The sequence below is a fragment of the Ailuropoda melanoleuca genome, chromosome 17 (genome assembly GCF_002007445.2).
Source record: "Ailuropoda melanoleuca isolate Jingjing chromosome 17, ASM200744v2, whole genome shotgun sequence".
In the NCBI taxonomy this organism is placed as follows: Eukaryota; Metazoa; Chordata; class Mammalia; order Carnivora; family Ursidae; genus Ailuropoda; species Ailuropoda melanoleuca.
Window position 1 is genome coordinate 9,811,770 of NC_048234.1, and position 20,410 is coordinate 9,832,179.

General features: G+C 40.6%; 1 protein-coding gene and 1 long non-coding RNA gene across 7 annotated transcripts in view; one reads left to right on the forward strand and one right to left on the reverse strand.

Annotated features, from left to right (window-relative positions):
* On the forward strand, positions 1-15,830 carry ZNF286A (zinc finger protein 286A). Of its 6 annotated transcripts, XM_011227048.3 has the most exons (7): positions 29-121; positions 519-755; positions 1,910-1,998; positions 5,303-5,417; positions 6,593-6,685; positions 11,524-12,778; positions 13,684-15,830. In XM_011227048.3, the coding sequence occupies exons 2-6, from the start codon at positions 719-721 to the stop codon at positions 12,753-12,755; spliced, it is 1,566 nt and encodes a 521-aa protein (XP_011225350.1). In that variant the 5' UTR covers positions 29-121; positions 519-718; the 3' UTR covers positions 12,756-12,778; positions 13,684-15,830. The 6 variants fall into 6 exon arrangements, with proteins under 6 accessions (XP_019656960.1, XP_011225350.1, XP_034503253.1 ...); XM_034647362.1 differs by having other exon boundaries at positions 31-121; positions 11,524-15,830; XM_019801401.2 differs by lacking the exons at positions 519-755; positions 5,303-5,417 and having other exon boundaries at positions 1-121; positions 11,524-15,830.
* Positions 13,231-20,410, reverse strand: part of LOC117797011 — a 27,920-nt gene continuing 20,740 nt past the window's right edge. Inside the window, exons 3-4 of the long non-coding RNA XR_004621821.1 lie at positions 17,297-17,466; positions 13,231-13,264 (exon numbers count right to left, since the gene is read on the reverse strand). This is a non-coding gene — a long non-coding RNA (uncharacterized LOC117797011). The remainder of the gene's footprint in view (positions 13,265-17,296; positions 17,467-20,410) is intronic.

The window sequence follows — 20,410 nt, forward strand, 5'->3', positions numbered from 1 at the left end:
CTGGGATTGGTAGTTCCGGGGCTGGCTGAGGCCTGCCAGCCTTGCCCCCCTCTTTCTGACGCATGCGCGACTCCGAGCTGGCCCGAGAAGTTCGTAGCCTTTGTCAGGCCCGGGATGGGAGGTGAGTTGGACCTTCCTATGGCGCTCTTCTCCGCTCAGCCTGGGTGGTGGCCCCTGGGGCATCAGTTCGTGCCGAGTCGGGGCTGGAGTAGGCGTTTGTGGAAGGGGCCTCGAGGGCGGACCATGAACCCCATCCCTTCGCGCTCCGGCCCGAATCCCTCCGGCGGCTACCGCCTCCCCGAGACGCGGGTGCGAGCGCGGTGCCGGCGGGTGCGCGAGGGGCGGGGCGCGGGGCCGTCGCGGGGCTTCGGGGAGAGCCCGGAGCGCGGCGGGATTTCTCTGCTCGCTTGGTACCTGGCTGGTCCCTTGCAGCCGCTCGGTGCCCCCAGGGACAGCTGCAGGCGGCAGGGACAGGCACCTGGCACCCAGCCTCAGGGATGCTGTCCCTGGGTTTCCAGGTTCCAGCCTCGTAGGACCGAGCCAGGCTCGAGAGTGAGGAAGAAACCCGACCCGCCCTGATCGAAGCCTTCCAGCAGAGCCCCCGGAGGGAAGGCAGGAAGGAGGACGCCGAGGCCGCGGGGGCTTCTCACGGTGCTGCCGGGAGAAGTCTGAACTGGGGAGAGATCGGAATATTCAGAACCGGGAGCAGGTGGTGATCATGGAGACCGACTTGGCCGACATGCCGGAGAAGAGAGGTAAGAGTTGCTCAAGTGTTGCTGAACTTGTGTTGTGGAAGGGCGCAATTCTTTCCTCCTGAAGGGAAATCAGTTGAGTCGCAGGAGGTGGCCCTTGGCGGAGAGTGCTGTCCGTCTCCTTTGTCTGGGGGACCGATGGGCTCTTGGAGAGTGCACGAAGGGCTTGGTATGGGATCCACCCCTCTCGCTTCTCCAGCTGGGCGCACAATGGACCCGTCAAAGCCACCCTCAAAATCCGAGCGGAAGGTTAGCTTCTAAGGCGTGAGCATAGCCTCGATTACTTTTTCTCCCACGTTCTTCCTCCCAGATGATTATGCCATCCTAGCCTCAATCATGGGTCTGGGAATTTAGCTTTCTGGTTGGCAAAAATATTTTCCACACCTTTTATGCCACTTAGCAAGATTACCATGTGATTTCAATAAGCAAATCATTTTTTTACAGATTTTTAAAATTTATTTTAGCATGAGCGGAGAGAGAGGCAGAGGAAGAGGGAGAAGCCCGCTTCCCGCTGAACAGGGAGCCCCAGGCGAGGCGGGCCCGATCCCGCGACCCTCAGGTCATGACCCGAGCTGAGGGCAGACGGATTAACCGACTGAGCCAGCCAGGCGCCCCAAAAAGCAACTCATCTTTTGTTATATAGGTGAAAACGGGCCTAGAAGTCAGTGACTGACTTTCAGTTTACTAGAGCAGTCTTGGTTGAAGTTTGGCCTATGACCTCCTACATCGAATTACCCTTCCTGAGTGCCTGTTAGATTTCTAGATTGCACCATAGAATCAACTAATGATAATTATTTGGAGGTGGGATATAGCAGTCTTCGTTTTAAATAAGCTTCCATGGTGATTTTTGAAAGCTATTGAGCCTGTTGGGTATGGACATTAAGCTCAGGGAGAAAACTGACTAGGTTTTATTTCTAAATCAGAGAGTCCATCTTTCCAGAATGTGTTAGAATTATAGCAAACGAGTGAATTTAAGTCCTGAGTAGCAACACTTCTGGACATTTCTCCATGATCCCAGGATCCTGGGTTGTTTGGGGCTCCCTTCTGTTACAGTGTTTGTAGGGAACGCCATTAGTATGATGGAGGGAATTTTAGACTTGTAAATTTGAGTCACAAGATGGATGTAGGCCCCGTCATCACTGCTTTCTTGCCCTTAGCTCTGTCTTCCCAGGATTCTCCCTTTTCGCAAGAGCAGAGCACGGAAGAGGGAGAAGTGGCAGCTCTGCGCCTCACAGCCAGATCCCAGGTGAGTGTGAGTGTCTACTGATTCTTAAAAATACCCCCTTATTTCTCGGAGTACAGATGCACTCCCTTGTTTTTGATGTGGAGTTTCTGTGTCCACTAGAGCCAGTATAGAGAGCTGAGTTCCAGTTCTAAGAGACTGCTTGGGTATCTAATGGACTCAGAAAATGTCTTCTCCGCACCCATAGTAACTTCTCCACCTAGTATCTATTGTCATTATCAATAGGCATGTAGAAAGCATTGCCCTTCTTTGAACTTTTATGCTTATTTATGTGCTTGAATAACATAGGAAACTATTTTAAAAGAAAATGTGGTATGTACCTATTAAAATACATGTCTGTCTAGGGGAAACAACATACATATGACTGTTAAATAGAAATTTTTAAAAAGTACCTTAAATGCTGAAGCGAATTATGAAAACAAGTATTCAAATAGTTCAAGGAAGTGCTAGAAAGGGAAAGCCTGTGGAAGGTTTAATTTAAAGAGTTAGAATCCAGCCCTCCAAGATGATGAACACTGAAGTGTTTTAGAGGTGAAGTGTTATATCTGCAACTTACTTTCCAGTCCCCCCTCCCCAAGAGACTATATCGAGAATCGTTGAACTTGAGTGGTGGTTGTACTATATGGGTGCATAGTGTGTTAGTCTCTCAATTTTTGTATATTTGAAAGTTTTTATGGAAAGAAGTTGGGTAGGAGAAAAGAGCTCTCCATGATGTGTGTGCCATACCTCCGTTAGCCCTTCTTTCTGCTACTATAATCCGGAGTGTAGAAAGTAGACATTACATATTGGTACTGTTTGAAAAGTGACTTCTCAGGATCCTTTTTTTTTTTTTAATTTTTTTCAAGTTTTTTATTTATTTAAGCAATCTCCACACCCAACATGGGGCTCGAACTCACAACCCCAAGATCAAGAGTCATATGCTCTTCCGACCAAGCCAGCCAGGCGCCCCTTCTCAGGATCCTTATTTACTTGCTTATTTCTGTTGGTTTCTCAACTGCCATACATGAGTATTGAAGACTTATCAGTCAAGAAGTTTTAAGTTGCAGCTCATGAAAATTCAGACTGGCTTAAGCAAAAAGTTATTGAGTAACATAACTGAAAAATCCAGGTGTGGCTAGAAATAGAACCCAAACAGTAATATTATTAGCACGTATTCTCTCCATTTCATTGAGGTCCCCCCCACCACTGGGTTTTGCTCTCAAACAGGCTTTTTTCCCTAGTGCCTGTTCCTAACAAATTTAGGCTTACGTCTTCCTGTGTTGAAGACCAGAGAAAAAAGACATCTTCTCTCCTAGTCTTTCTAGCCCAAGTCCTGGAATGAACTCTTGAGCGGGTATTAGGTACGTTCTGGCACCACTATTGGCCAAATATAATTGTAATTCTCTAATTAATTGGTTAGATGTCGGGAATATACCTGCACACATTCATCCAAATACACACCCCACCCATGAGTCAGGGGTGGAATTAGTATAACCTGAACTATACTAACAGTAGTGGCCAGAGGAGAATCAGGGTGTAGGTAACAGGAAGGGTGGATGCTTTATACATTTCAACATTTGGTAATGGATTCAAGACTGTTACAGCTTCAAGGTGGATTAAACCTTTTATGGAAATTTTTTAAAAAACTGTCTTTTGCATTGCATTAGATTTTGTTTGATGCTAACAACTACTTTTCTTACTAGAATTTGCCTGAGCTATTTTTTTTTATTTTTAACTTAATAGATTTCTAAAAATATTAAAGTTTCAATTCTTGCTCACTGTTACCAGGTGAACAGCACAGACATATATAAATACAAAGACAATATTACTCGCTCCCCCAAATTCAGCCCTCCCCCTCTCCCTACTGAGGATAACAGTTTGGTGTGTATCTCTTTCCACTTCCCTCTCATCCCCAACTTTGGGATTTTTATTTGAGTGTCCTTTCTGTAGATAGGATGTGGGTTTTAAAAAAAAAACAAAACCTTTTTGTAAGGTAAATGAACTAATTCACATGAATTACTTTTATGTTTCAAATTTTTCTTGCCACATGATTTTTATAATTTGTTTATTATACTTTCTTTATTCTTTTTTATTTTCTTTTTGGGCCATAGTTTGCATTTTTTGTTCTGGTTTTTTCTTTTCATGGTTTGCAAATTAATTCGTATTGAGTGTCATTTTAGCTATAGATATGTAGCTTATAGGATCAAGGTGATTTTTTTCCTCATAATATCTTGTCTACTTAGTGGCTCCTTAATGATTTTTAGATTTTATTTTATTTTCCAAGGATAATTCTTGGCTTGTTTTGTTTTGTTCTTGTTATTTAAATCTCAGATTATTTCCACTTTGGGAACTTTATTTTGAAATAATTTTAGACTTAAGTAAATGTTGTAAATAGTAAAAAGATTTTTTGTATACTCTCCATTCAGAGTCTCCAAAAGTTAATATTTACCTCACTTATCATACTTTATTACAGCTTTTATATATTTTGATTACCCGAAGAAATTTGTTATATAAACTTGGTCCTATGATGGTTACACAGGAACATTTATAAGTTATATCTGTACCTTCAGTTAATTTGTTCCTGTTAGTTTCCCGTTTAATGCTTTTTGCCTTGAATCCCGTGTTTGACTGGATTTGGTGCTCGCTGCCAATCTTTTCATTGCATGACTTCTTCATTTGGAAGTTCTGTATTTCAATTCATCTTCTTCTTTTTTTTTTTTTTAAAGATTTTATTTATTTATTTGACATAGAGAGAGACAGCCAGCGAGAGAGGGAACACAAGCAGGGAGTGGGAGAGGAAGAAGCAGACTCCCAGCGGAGGAGCCCTGATGTGGGGCTCGATCCCATAACGCTGGGATCACGCCCTGAGCCGAAGGCAGACGCTTAACGACTGCACCACCCGGGCGCCCCTAATTCATCTTCTTTTTGGCTAGATTGATTCTTTAAGTTTTTACTGGGGCCTCACAAAGAGAATGACTCAGACATGCCTTTTTCCTCTGCCCAAATTTTGTTTACTTTGCCAAATTGCATTGTTGACCCATTGGTTCATGTTTTAACTCTTTATTCCCCAGAAAGGTGACAGTCTCAACAGAGAAACCATAGTCTGTCTTCTTCTGGTTCTCATACTGAATCCAGCACAGTGTGCCTGGCACATAATTGATACCTAGTGACTTCACATAGAGTATTCCAAATCTGAATACATTAGAATGCTCGTCATTTATCACAATCATTTCTCGTCCTGCATCTACTCTAGGGCCAGCAGAAACTGGGGGGTGAAATTGAATCTGTCGAGTGAGAGATGGTGAACAAAAGTATGTTTGTGTCTTAGGCATCAGTGACATTCAAGGACGTGGCCATGGACTTTACCCCAGAGGAGTGGGGGAAGCTGGATCCTACACAAAGGGAGGTCATGCTGGAGAACTATAGGAACCTGGTCTCGCTTTGTAAGGATGGTTTCTCACCGTGACTCTGGAATCTGCGTATGGGGACATCATTACATTATTGAAAGTGAAGTAACTTAACGAAGCCTCCCTTTTACATTCAGAAATCATAAAGAATTGATCCCTTTGGGCCCAGAGAAAATCTGTTTCTGCCCTAGGTTCTTGGTGAAATGTTTGTGCTTGTTTTGTATCAAAATTCTTTGGATTCGAGTGACAGAAACCTAATTCACACTGCTTAAAGGGGATAAAAAATCTTGATTCAGGGAATCATGTGTGTTGATCGAAATTTCCTTTATTTATTTTTTTAAACACGTGGCTTGGCTTTACCCTGTATTAGCTTTATTCTTAGGATTTCCCCATGTGGCAAAGACGGCCGTTGGCAGCTCTGAGGTTACATGATTCTTCCAGTTAGAGAAAGTACTCTCTAGCCAGTGTGGTCACCTCTCTGGGGGGTGTGCATATGCACACGTGCACATATATGTGTTCACGTGGGGGTGGAAGAAACTATGATAACTCTTCCCAGTGATATTTACACATGAACATAAGTTAGATCTGGACCCTTAATTTGTTGCCATCATTTTCCAATTGAATGTTTTTTGCCTTAAATTAATTTTGTGCTTGTGTAATGAATTCCCTGAGAGAGTGGGTTCTGGTAAGTGAAGAAGGAGGAAGGGGAAAAACCATTAGAAGACAAAAACTCTAGTCACCAGTCACACCTTTTTGGTGCTGCCACTGAGGTCCCACTTTCTCCATTTCTTCCCGAAGCTAAGGACTCACCTGCAGTGTCTCCCTGGAACTTCCTCAGTAGAGAAACAAAGAGAAATTCTCTTCTCTCTCTCTTTTTTAAAGTAAGCTCTATGCCCAACCTGAGGCTTGAACTCACGACCCTGAGATCAAGGGTCACGTGCTCTGTGGACTGAGCCTGCCAGGTGCCCTGAAAAGTTCTCTTCTTTTTGAAAGGCAAAAACACTTGCCTTTTCCAATGCATATAAGCTCCTTACCAGACCCTGACTCTTGCCGCAGATATTTTAAGCTGCATTCAGAGGCCCATCCTCCTTCATTCGTGATCTTCCTGTAACATCGTGTCCTTGTAGATCACAGAGTTGGGTCTATGCTTTGTACCCATCACAAATACTTAAGTCCTGTTTCTTGTTGTTCTTTCTTTTTTAAACGAGCAGGGCTTCCAGTTTCCAGACCTGAGAACTACAATTTGGAGAACGGAAAAGAACCATTGATGCTTGAGAGAAAAGCCCCCAAAAGCAGCTGTTCGGGTGAGTCAGAGACAGTGAAAAGGGAGCGCTCTTCAGTGCTTAAGAAAGATTATTAGAAATGCCTATGTGCTTTTATTTTTTTAAACGTTTTATTTTAAATGATAGAACGTTTTAAGTAATAAAAAAGTAACACATATGCATTCACTGTCAGAATCAAACATATGGTAATATTTTGCTTCTTTGCCTTTGTTTCTTTCTCTGTTTGGCAATATAAACTAAAAACATCTCAACCGTACAGTTCTGTGAATTTTCACAAAGGAACACATTCCTGTAACTGGTGCCCAGGTGAAGAAGCAACCTTACCAGCCTAGAAGTACTCTCGTCACTTCATTCCTTCCAAGGGCGACCTTGTCCTAACTTCTAACACCATAGATTAGTTTTGACTGTTCTTGAACTTCGTACAGACTATGTTCCAGCGTCTGGCTTTCTTCACTGAACATTGCTGTGAGATGCAGCCAGTCATTGCTTGTAATTGTAGTTCATTCTGTTTTTACAGTCTTTCATTATGTTAATATACCAGTTTATCCATTCTCTTGAGATGGGCATCTGGGGAGGTTTCCAGTTTGGGGCTGTATGAAGAGTGCCGCTATGTGTATTTTCCATGTCCTGCGGCAAACACATACAGGCATACCCTGGCGATAGTGGGTTTGGTTCCAGAACACCAGAGTGAAGCAAGTGTTGCAATAAAGGAAGCCAAATGAATTTTTTGGTTTCTCATTGCATGTAAAAATTATGTTTATATGATGCTGTAGCCTGCTAAGTGTATAATATCATTATGTCTAAAAAAAACAATGTACATACCTTAATTAAAACATATTGTTAAAAAATGCTAACCATGGGGGCGCCTGGGTGGCACAGCGGTTAAGCGTTTGCCTTCGGCTCAGGGCGTGATCCCAGCGTTATGGGATCGAGCCCCACATCAGGCTCCTCCGCTATGAGCCTGCTTCTTCCTCTCCCACTCCTCCTGCTTGTGTTCCCTCTCTCACTGGCTGTCTCTATCTCTGTCAAATAAATAAATAAAATCTTAAAAAAAAAATGCTAACCATGAGGCACCTGGGTGGCACAGTTGATTAAGTACCCAACTCTTGATTTCGGTTCAGGTCATGACCTCAGGGTCGTGAGATTGAGCCCCACGTCGGGCTCTGTGCTCAGCGGGAAGTCTGCTTGAGATTCTCTCCTTCCCCCTCTGCCCCATCCCCACTTCTGCTCCCACTCTCTCTAAAATAAATAAATAAATAAAATCGTAAAAAAAAAAAAAGAAAGAAAGAAAGTTTCTTTAAAAAAAAAGAAAAAAATGTTACAGATTTAAAGTCCTTTTATTTGCTTTCTCCCTAGAAATAACTAGTTGGGGTGAATCATTCTAATGTGTGTGCACGTGCATGTGTGTGTACACACATACACATATACACATGTCAAGAAACAATCACGTACGTACAGTGTTACATTACACTTTTTATTTTGTAATCCAGTTTTTTTAAACTTCATGTTGTATTTTGATAGTCATCCATACAGATGAATTGTCTTTACATATTTCAGCTGCCGTGGAGTAAGTCCATGGTGTGAATAAACTAAACAGTTTATTTTAACTTCTTTGCCGTTAGTAAGAGAGTTGCAGTGATCATCCTTCTGTTGACTTTTTATATCCGTCTTGGGAGATGGTTTAGGTGCATAACCAGTATAAGACCTACTGGATGTTAAAGTGTCACGTTTAGCTTTATTAGGAACTGCCGGGGTCCTACCGCCATCCCGGAAAACAGCTGATGCTATCAGATTTACTCATTTGCATCAGTCTGATGGGTATGAAATGAAATTTCATGTTTTTTAATTTACATTTCTCCAGTTATGAATGAGTTTGAGTATGTCATAGGCTTGTTAGCTCTTCAGGCTTCCTCTTTTGTAAAGTACTATTTACGTCCTTTATCTTGTTTTTTGAAATAGGGCCATTCACATCTTTTTCTTTTTTTTTTTTTTTTTTAAGATTTTATTTATTTATGACAGAGAGAGAGACAGGCCAGCGAGAGAGGGAACACAAGCAGGGGGAGTGGGAGAGGAAGAAGCAGGCTCCCAGGAGAGGAGCCTGATGTGGGGCTCGATCCCGTAACGCCGGGATCACGCCCTGAGCCAAAGGCAGACGCTCAACAGCTGAGCCGCCCAGGCACCCTATTCACATCTTTTTCTTGATTTGTTGTTTTTTATACATTTTAAATAGCAATATATATATGACAGGTAGCATTACAAATCAGTGAGGGGAAAAAAATGGTTCTTTTTACCTGTGGCTTATTCTATTTTAAGGTGTCTTATGCATACAGAATTTTAAAATTTTAATGTTATCAGATTTTTTTTTTTTAATGCTTATGTCTTTTCTGAATTGCCTTCCTTATTCCAATGCCAGTAAGACAATCTGTACCTTATTCTAAAATGTTCGGGGCGCCTGGGTGGCTCAGTCATTAAGCATCTGCCTTCAGCTCAGGACGTGATCCCAGAGTCCTGGGATCGAGCCCCACATCGGGCTCCCTGCTCTGCTGGGAGCCTGCTTCTTCCTCTCCCACTCCCCCTGCTTGTGTTCCCTCTCTCGCTGGCTGTCTCTCCGTCAAATAAATAAATAAAATCTTTAATTAAAAGAAATAAATTAAATAAATAAATAAATAATAAAATGTTCAAGTTTAGTCTTATAGGTAGGTCCACTTTGGGTTGTTTTTTTTTTTTTTGTATATTGTGGGAATAAGGAACTACTTTTATCTTTTTCCCATGCTTAAAGCTGATAGTCCTGCATCCTTTATTGAAAAAAATCTATGTTTTATCACAGATCTGTAACACAAATTCTGGTAAATTCTGGTCCCATATATACATGGGTCTGTTTCTAGGCCCTCTGGTTTACTTGTCTGTCTGTGCTGCAGTAACACATTGTTTGAATTATTATACTTTATATGTATATCTCTAAAAGGAAATCTTGCTTTAATATTCTGCTTTTAAAAATCTTCTTTGGTAATACTGAGTTTTAAAATCTTCCCCTGTGATTATATGTAGGTCCTTTTCCCCTTGCAGGCCTGTCAGTTTTTGTGACTTGCCTATTCACCACCCTTCTCCCTTTTTATGTGGGAGATACTGCCATTTTCTGAATGTTCTAGAACTCTTCATACATTAGGCACTTATTCCTTATGGGACATTTTTTCTAGTTTTTGCTCTTCAGCTTTGCTGTGCCTTTTAATGTACAAATTTAATGCATTACAATCTTCTAAAAGATTAGGACTTGCTGGGGCCCTCTCACTTTGGTTCCCTGGAACGCTCACCTCTGTGCTTTTGTACCAATTACCTGCGACACTCACCTGAACTCCAACCCCACTTTCATTTCCACCCTGTGATTTACTTCCTCAGAGAAGTCTCCCCTCATCTCCCTAGATTTCCCCTCTTACATTTTTTCATAGTGTCATTTGCCTCTTATTCCTCAGTACTTAATCACTACAGGTGCATTTTTATATGCACTTGCGAATGTTAGACCAAATTCTCTCTCCCCTCATATGCGTGCGTCTTTCCCCAGTGCCTAACACAGAGCCTAGCATGTGTTAGATATTCAGTGGATAACTGTTGAATAAAGGCATAGAAGGGTTGCTTGGTGAAGGAATAGAATTCATTTGGCTGTATAGAATGGGGGACAGACCTGACTTAATTTTCTTCTAAATGTGTAATCAGTTGTCATAGCACCGTTTGTTGGAAAACAAACGATCTTTTGTTGACTGACTAAAATATCACGTTTGTATTGTTTTTAATTGTAATGCTCAACTTTCTGAAGTTCCTGTTCTGTTTCAGTGAACTGTCTATTCCACTCTCTTTAAAATATTGTGGCTTTATAAAGTATTTTTATATTAGACGTATATATTCTAATATATTAGATATATTTAGAGAGGTCTAGCTTCCATCCCTGCCTGTCCTCTTTCCTCTATTCTGATACTTTCCCTGTAGGCAACCATTTTTATTAATATTTCACTTGTCCGTCCTTGTTTTTTTAAAATATAACCAAATATGTACATATATTTGTATCTCCGTCTCCCATTTTTTCTACATAAAGAGGAGCAAACTATACACACTTATTTGCAGCTTGCTGGTGTTTGAAAAAATTATTTAATGTATCCTGGAGATAACTTCATATCTATATATGAGATCTTTCTGACGTTTTAAAAAGTTGCATAGTACTCCATTTTATGTCTACATCATAGTGTATTTAATCAGGTCTCTATAATCGATGTTGAGATGTTACCAGTGTTTCACTATCGCCGTTAGTGTTACAATAAGTAGCCTTGTGTACATAAAATATCTCATGTATTTGCCATTATATCTGTGGGAGATCATAGGAGATTTTTAATCAGAGACGTATTATAAAAATATTGTTAGGGAAGATTAAACTGGAAATGGAATGCATATTTGGACATGAGTAGGATTGGGTGCCTGGAAACCTAGAAGTCATAATGTCTCTACGCTAAAGTGATAACTGTATATTTATTGCAACGGTAGGTATTCAATAAGAATTTGTTTCTTCCCTCTTCTGATCTATGTGCTCATTCCTGCTCATCCAGTGATACATTGCCTCATCTGCGTCTCTCCTCCTGTATTTCTGGTCATCTTTTCCCCCTTTTGACTATCCTGGATAAGGTCTACTCATTTTCTCCACATATATTATTGTGCATTTGTTTCCTTCCATTTGCTTCTCTTTGCAAGTCATCTTAAAAAGTCAAATCCACTTACTCCTCCAAAGCATGCTTTTCATATTGATTAGCTGTTACAGAACTGTCTTTTATTGAGCACGGAAAACAAAGGAAATTTGCATTTCCAATTTCTTTCAGACCTGGAGACTAAACCTGAGGGCAAAGATTCAACTTCAGTGCAAGATATTTCCAAAGACGAATCATGCCAGGCTGCAGTAATAGACAGACTGACAAGGAATAGTGTCTATGACTCCAATCTGGAAACAGCTCTTGAATGTGAAAATTGGTTAGAGAATCAGCAAGGAAATCAGGAGAGGCACTTGAGAGAAATGTTCACCCACGTGAACTCACTTGCTGAAGAAAGAGCTCACGAGCATGATGTATATTGGAAAAACTTTAGTCAGAAGTCTGTTCTTCTCACTCAAGACATAGTTCCCAAAGGATCCTATGCCTTCCATACACTTGAAAAAAGGTTGAAACAGAAATCAAACTTAATGAAAAAGCAAAGAACCTGTAAAGAGAAAAAACCTCATAAATGTAACGATTGCGGTGAACTCTTCACTTACCATTCAGTGCTTATTCGACACCAGAGAGTCCATACTGGAGAGAAGCCCTATAGCTGCAGCGAATGTGGAAAATCTTTTAGCCACAGAGCTAATTTAACTAAACATCAGAGAACTCATACTAGAATTCTCTTTGAATGCAGTGAGTGCAAGAAAGCCTTCACAGAAAGCTCATCCCTTGCGATACATCAGCGAATTCACATTGGAGAGAGACCGTATGAATGCAATGAATGTGGAAAAGGTTTTAATCGAAGTACACATCTTGTGCAGCATCAGCTGATTCATACTGGAGTGAAGCCTTATGAATGTAATGAATGTGATAAAGCTTTCATTCATTCATCGGCTCTCATTAAACATCAAAGAACTCATACTGGAGAGAAACCCTATAAATGTCAGGAATGCGGGAAAGCCTTCAGCCATTGCTCATCCCTTACTAAACATCAGAGAGTTCATACTGGAGAAAAGCCATATGAATGTAGCGAATGTGGAAAAACCTTTAGTCAGAGCACACATCTTGTTCAGCATCAGAGAATTCATACTGGAGAGAAACCTTACAAATGTAACGAATGTGGGAAAACCTTCAGCCGGAGCTCAAATTTCGCTAAACATCAAAGAATTCATATTGGAAAGAAACCATACAAATGTAACGAATGTGGAAAGGCCTTCATTCATTCATCAGCTCTTATTCAACACCAGAGAACTCATACTGGAGAGAAGCCCTACAGATGTGATGAATGTGGGAAAAGCTTTAAGTGCAGTTCATCCCTCATCAGACATCAAAGAATTCATACTGAAGAGCGACTCTGAAAAATTACTGAATGTGAAGAAAAGTAAGTTGGCTTTATCACTGTGTTAAATACCTGAGTGTTTAGGTGGAACACCCGTAAAATGCTGCTTGAGGACCAATTCTGTATGCGTCTGCTTTCACTTGCATCACATGTAGTTTTGAGCCATAGATAGAATGTTCCCTATATCTATTGATTTGATCATCATGAAAGCTTCTGGCCAGGGATCTCAAATTTTGACCCCCACCCCCTACCCACCACCACTACCAAATACCCTTTCATGGAAATTCAAGAAATCCTTGGGAGTGGATAGTGGTATAATCATTGTGAAATGTGGTTCCTCCTTCTATTTGTCACATGAAAGCCTTGTTATAGCTTCTCGCTCTGTAAGGAAATTCTTATTTGTAAACGTAGGTAGTGGACTCCTGTCTTTATCATCAGGAAGACAGAGTTGTTCCTCTTTGGATCCAAAGTAGATCTCCAGATGTACAGGTGTCATTTTTCCAGGGAGGGTTAATTCTTCTACATTAGCTATAAAATGTAAAGGTTAAGAGTTGACATATGCTTTGGATTCCCTCCCCCAAAGGCTACTGTCTAATTTGATGAACATAAATAGAACGTATTGTAGATTCTAAGTTATGTTCACTTGGTTTATGCTGGTCATAAGTTTAGATCCTTGTTTACCCTCTGCTCTGTAGATTTTCTTTTTCTACTTCCTTGGAATTTCCCTGAAGTTAAGTGTGGGTCAAAATCTTAACTGCAGTTTTCAGTCAAATGCCTCTTTTCTTATCCGTGGCATTGAATGAGTCCTTGGTTTTTCTATAATCAAAGTGTTAGGGATATTTCATTTCCAGCTCATTCATTTACAGTTATTCTGTCACTTTGAGAAAAAGCCCCTAGAATGTTGAGGGTCTGAAAAGTTGATGAGTTCAATGTGTTATTATATTTAGGGTCCCAGTCAAGAAGGAGAACTGAAACAACTCTGAGACACAAGGACACACCTTCCTGTCAAATATGGAAAATAGTTCACAGGACAGTGACTCACTGGAGGATAGCAGCTTCCCTCCATGAAGAAGAGGTTGCCATTTCTCTGGCTTTCATGTCTACCCACATGTTTTGTTGTTGTTATTCTCCCTATATGTTTGTTGGGCTATATCCCAGAGCCCTAAAGAAGGTAGAAGAGGCATGAAACCACGGAAGTTACATGGGTGACCAAAAACCAGTGGTGGGATTGGGATCGCAGAAGCAAAGTTCACATAAATATTTAGGAAAACACTATACAGATGTCAGTTTTTATTGTTACTCTATTGTATGAAAAGAAGAGTATAGAAAAGATAGAAGGAAAATAGTTACAGATTTCTGACTTCTCCTAAATTCTATCCTTTATGAACATTCAACAGCCAGTCCATACTCTTGCCTTCTCCACATTATCTCTGTTATTTCTCATAATTCCTTCTCTGTAAACCTTAGTTGTATTATTGAGGACAAGTAGAGGAATAGAGTTTAGAGCAAGATCATTAAGGATGAATGGGTTAAATCCAGCTGTGATGGAAATTAAAGAAAACGATAGGAAACGCAGCTGAAAGGACTGGGAAGAGGTTTGGAAAGAACCAGAAACACATCGGGGGTGAAGGTGGGTGGGAAGGCTCAGGGTCTGAGAGTCAGGGTAGGAGGCTGACACAGGAAGAGGGTAAGGGGAGAGGCACTCAGCCCTCTTCACCTTAATACTCAGTATTCATGTTCAGAAGTAGGAACTGACAGGTTATGACCTGGACCCACAACCAAGTCCGGCCTTCTGCCTATGTCTCTAAATGTTTAGTTGGATCTCGACCACATTCGTTCATTTACATGTGTTTGTGCTGCAATGTCAGAGTTGAGTGGTTGTGGTAGAGACTGTATGTTCCCCCCAAAGCCTAAAATACTTGGTATTTTTCTGTGGGCCAAACACTTGAGTGAAAATAAATTCATCATTTGGGGACCAAAATTTGACTCACAGAGTAAGACCCACTTGGGCTTTTCAGAGCCAAGTTTGAATTCCTCCACCTCCACTTAGCTTTTATGTGACTTTACTACTTGCTGTCTCTAGGTCTCAGGGTCTTCATCTGTAAGATGGAAATAAAACTTACCTCTCTGGTAAGGTTGTGAGGATTAAATAAGACAATGCATGTAAAAGACCTGGCTCACAAATTAAACAGCCTCTATATGTATGTGTTTGCAAATATATACATATATGTGGATTTTAAGGAGACATCAGTCCATTTGGGCTGTTAGAACAAAAAAACTCACCACAGACTGAGTGGCTTTAGAAACAACATGCTGACAGTTCTGGAGACAGGAGTCCCAAGATCAAGGCCCCACCAGGTTCAGTGTCTGGTGAGGGCCCATTTTCTGGTTCAGGGACCACCATCTTTTTATTATGTCTTTGCATGGTGAAAGGGTAACGGGGCTCTGGGGCCTCTTCTGTAAGGGCAACTAACCCTATTCCTGAGAGTTTTGCCCTCATGACCTATTCACCTTCCAAAGGCCCCACCTCCCAGTACCATCACTCTGGGGATTAGGTTTCAAGATAAATTTGGGGAGATATAAACTCAGTCTGCAGTAAGTGGCTAAGCATCAGTGAGGTAGAAATTACCTAAGACTGAATGTGTCTTCCACACCTTTTGTTTACCGATCAAGAACTGTCACCATCCTGCTTTCTAGCGCATCATAGAGAAGGGGTTTCTCCTGCTCTTGCTTCCATCTGGTGCTGCTCCCTACACAGCCTTCTTTAGACCTTGGGGAATCTACTTTCTTCTAAGTACCACTTAACCAGGAACTATCTGATAGTTTCAGAGACTCAAGTTTGTAATCTAATTGCAGTTTAAGTAGTGTTAAGAGACTTGCTCTGAGTTAGTTCTACTGGGAAATCTGGCCCTTGACATTTCAGTATTTGTTCTGTTTATGTTTGATGTTCAATACGACTGTATTTGTACTCCAACGTGAATCTTGGAAGTTTTAATGTTCTGCTTTTCAAATGTTTTTGGTTACCTATAAACTAACGAAATTTGACTGCTCTTATTGGTCCACTGTCAATAAAGATGTTGTTTATCTATTCTCAGAAACTTTTGTAAATCGCTTCTAAAGTTTCCTAATTTAAGCATAGTTTAAGAGGCAAAGATAGACCAACCATAAACTATCTCCATACCGTTCCAGAAACCAGTCACATTTCAAATTGTTCGTCTGGGCTTCTCAACTTCTGAAGACATGGTTTGGGGAATTCCCTCCAGAGCCCATGTCTCTGCAAGAAGCTTAAAGAGTAGAGGAAGGCTGTTTCTACCAAATGGTGTTGAGTCCTCAGGCCAAGTACAGGCGCCACTCACTTAAGAGGAGGTAATGGGGAAAAAAGGCACCACTCATTACTACTATTAAAAGTACCATTCCAGGGGCGCCTGGGTGGCACAGCGGTTAAGCGTCTGCCTTCGGCTCAGGGCATGATCCCGGCGTTGTGGGATCGAGCCCCACATCAGGCTCTTCCTCTATGAGCCTGCTTCTTCCTCTCCCACTCCCCCTGCTTGTGTTCCCTCTCTCACTGGCTGTCTCTATCTCTGTCGAATAAAGAAATTAAAAAATCTTTAAGAAAAAAAAAAAGTACCAGGGCGCCTGGGTGGCACAGAGGTTAAGCGTCTGCCTTCAGCTCAGGGCGTGATCCCGGCATTATGGGATCGAGCCCCACATCAGGCTCCTCTGCTATGAGCCTGCTTCTTCCTCTTCCACTCCCTCTGCTTGTGTATCCTCTCTCACTGGCTGTCTCTATCTCTGTCAAATAAATAAATAAAATCTTTAAAAAAAAAAAAAAGTACCATTCCAACTAGATGAGATCAGGTAGACTAATACAGTGTAAATTTTAAATTACATCTGGCTTTTGGGAGGACAATATTACATCACCCAAAGTATTAAAACAATAGTACTGTATAAGAACAGCAAACAGTATTCAAATTAGTCAGCAACTGACTAGTTCAACTGTCTATTAAAAGTTTCTAATAACTTTATCTTCCTAGGTGAGTTTTCACTTTTTAATATCACAACAGGACTCAAGTTGAAAGCTCTTTGTCCCTGCTTTCTCCCTTTCCTTACCTAATCCTTTTTAGGTCCCAATGGGGCAGTCTTAGATCCAGAACCACATATGCTGTCCCTTACCATAGGTTTTATTGGCAAGAGGGAAGCGTGTGTACCCCTGTGGTAATATGTATAACACGACATCTATGGGTCACCTTGTAGTTCTAATTGATGTGCTCAAAATATCAGATGTTTTCATTGAATTGTCTTTAAATTTTTTACAATGTAACCTCTGTTATTACAAAAGCCAGATAATTTGCCCGTAGATTGAGTTGACTATACATAAAATGTGTATACTTCACTCACTCTCCTCCCCACTCCCCCCGATTCACCCATAAACATTACTATGATGTCAAGAAAGTTCACATGTCTGAGGAATCAAGAGTGAAACTAGAGACTCAGGGATTCCTTGATCAAGGACTACTTCTCCACCTCTGCCGTTTTTTTCTGTATGGGCTATATTCTTACCAGTCTTTTCCAGTGATGACAGATACATCTACTGGCAACTCCAGGTTAGTATGCCTCTAAGCATTTACAATCCCAAGGAGAATACTTCTTTCTTAAATAGCTCCAGCAAAATCTCCAAGGCTATTTCTCAGCTTTGCTTGAGATCATGCTGATTGATGACTGAAATCAAACTGGAATACAAGCAGTAGAGTGGATAAAAGTATTATATCCATGTTAGGTTTATTGACACTGATAACTATACCATAGTTATGTAAAATGATATCCTTATTGGGAAACGCACATTGAAGTACATCGGGGGATAAAGCATAATGCATGCACTTACTCTCACATGATTCAGAAAAAATATGTATATATAGAGAGAGTAAATGAGAAAACAAATAGGATAAAATGTTAATAAGTGAATCTGACTAAAGGGAACATGGATATCCTTTGTACTTCTAACACAACTTCTGTAAGTTACAGATTATTTCCAAGTAAAAGCATTTTAAGTAGACAGATACATTAACAGGACCTGAAATCAGACCCTTGCTATAACATATATAAATAAAAGGCAAAAGTATACACAATGCAAATATGTTAAAAGACTTTTGTATCTTACTTAAAACCTAAGTATCAAGATTATCTATTAATAAATTTTTGAATGAGAGAAGATACTTTCATATTTAACTGAAAAAAAGACTCAGTATTTTTTTAATCCTTCGAAATCATTTAGGAAGCGTAACAGCACAGTAGAAAAAAATGTGCAGAAAATTTGCACAGACCCTTAAAAACAGTATATATAAATTATCAAGAAACATAAAGAATATGCTCAGATCTTTTAATAATTAAATGATCAAAATAAATAAAGATGAGGGGCGCCTGGGTGGCACAGCGGTTAAGCGTCTGCCTTCGGCTCAGGGCGTGATCCCGATGTTATGGGATCGGGCCCCGCATCAGGCTCCTCTGCTATGAGCCTGCTTCTTCCTCTCCCACTCCCCCTGCTTGTGTTCCCTCTCTCTCTGGCTGTCTCTATCTCTGTCGAATAAATAAAATAAAATCTTTAAAAATAAATAAATAAATAAATAAAATAAAAATAAATAAAGATGAAATACCACCACCTACTAACCAGAATAGCTAAAATGAGAAAGACTGACACAATCACGTAATTTCCAATATTGTGTAGAAGGAATAGCTATGCCTATCATGATTTCTACTATGGCCATCAAAACAAGAAGATGTGTAATAATTAGAACTCTTAAATTGGTCGTTGAGTTGCATATTGGTCAAACACCTATGGAAAACTGTTCAGTGACGTGTAATTTTAATATATGCAGGGACTCAGACCAAGCAATTTAATAGGTTGGTCCATACTTAACTAAGATATCGACTGTATGTGCACCAAAAGAAACCAACAAGAATGGTCATGGTTGCATCATTGCTAACAGCCCCAGCTTGGAAACAAACCGGATGTCCATCAACAGCAGAACTGATCACTGGTATATTCATAAAAAGAATACACTGCAGCAAGAATGAATGAATTGCTCCATGAAACCACACGGATGAGTGTCACAAATACAATGCTGAGCAAAAGAAGTCAGATGCAGAATAATTCCTGCTGTATGCTTCTGAACACACAAATTTATAAAAACAGGCAATACTAATCGGTGGTGTTAGAAAATAGATGACGGTTCGCTCTGGCAAGATGGAATGGATAGTGGTTGGGGACTACCAGGAGATGGGCTTCTGGGTTGCTAGTTTTGTTTTATTTCCTTGAACTCTGTTGTAGTTACATGGGCATAGTCCCTCTGTGATACCTCAGTGAGTATTAGAGTTGTGATTTATGGCTGTGCTTTTTGGTATGCATGTTATACATCAACAAATGCATTTGAATACATTTTTACTATTAGGACAAATAAGGTAAATTATGAGACTTTGCAATCTCAATATCATTTCCATTTTATGAAGAATAGTCACCCCAAGGAGCGTTTCAGTTATACAGCTTGTATTTACAAATACATAAATATATATTTTTGAACATCCACAACTATCTGATATAATGTTGAGTAGAAAAAGCACAATTATGTTTACAGTTTGCTGAATCTGTAATCTTTAGTTGAAAGTTGAGCTAGCTATCCACACCCATCAATGAAACTTTCACGTAAGAGTCCTGTGACAATTAGTAGAGACATCAGAACAGTCGTGCCTTCTTCATTATCTGTGTAAAACATTATATTTCTTAGAAGCACAGGCTATCAAATTCTCATTTCAGGTTTTTCTTTCGTTAGTTCCTGTGATCTTGTAATCAGAAAAGAATTTTTATGTTCCAGTATCACAGAGAGGGCATAATAATGACTGTAGTGGTTGCCACAGTGGGCCATCAAGACAGGCCCATGTGTATTCCCTGGATCCCAGCAATGACCCTTCCTGGATGTAATGGGAAATCTGCTGTCAGCCAGAAAGTCATGGATCCTCTCCTGGAGAGCCCTGGTTAGAATCTGAAAAGAGACCTGCTCTGGGAATTGTGGAGACTGAATATAGTCACAGTCTCCATGTCTGATGCTTGAGTCCACAGGATTGATCACAGACAGGCTGGAATCCCATGAGCATGAGCTAGGACCTCATCCAGACAGACTGAATCCTGTGTCCGTTCTTGCCTCTGACCTCGGGAATCAGGGCGTCCTGAAGAAGGTAGGGCCCTTCATCCTGGAGCTGAACACACACCTGCATCCCGGGAATCAGAGAAACTGAAGGAAAAATCCAAGGGAGACAAAGCAAGCGCAGGTCCAGCTTCTGCTTCGTGCCAATGAGGTGAGTCAGTAGTTCAGCGCCAGTGTGCATGTGTGTATGTGTGTACACGCATACATGCTACAAAATCCAATTCATTTTAATATCAGTTCCAGGCTTTAAAGTTAACTACGGTTAAGGTCCTTTGGAAATTATTTCCAAGCTGACTACAGAGCAACATAGTTACTGTTGATACCAAAAAGTCTGTCGCAAGTATAATTCAATGGAAGTGAACACCAGCATTAAGTTTTTCATAATCTTTAACATGTGGAAGTAATATAACTTAGCAGATAGGTAAAACTGTAAGTTTAGATCAACTAAGCCCTCTGTGAGAAAGCAAACCCAAGTGTG

Bases quoted from the DNA above. Each gene is read 5' to 3' on its own strand.
- ZNF286A (XM_011227048.3), top strand. From the start codon at position 719: ATGGAGACCGACTTGGCCGACATGCCGGAGAAGAGAG. The intron at 756-1,909 runs GTAAGAGTTGCT...TCTTGCCCTTAG, and splicing joins CGACATGCCGGAGAAGAGAG to CTCTGTCTTCCCAGGATTCT. The intron at 6,686-11,523 runs GTGAGTCAGAGA...AATTTCTTTCAG, and splicing joins CCCCAAAAGCAGCTGTTCGG to ACCTGGAGACTAAACCTGAG.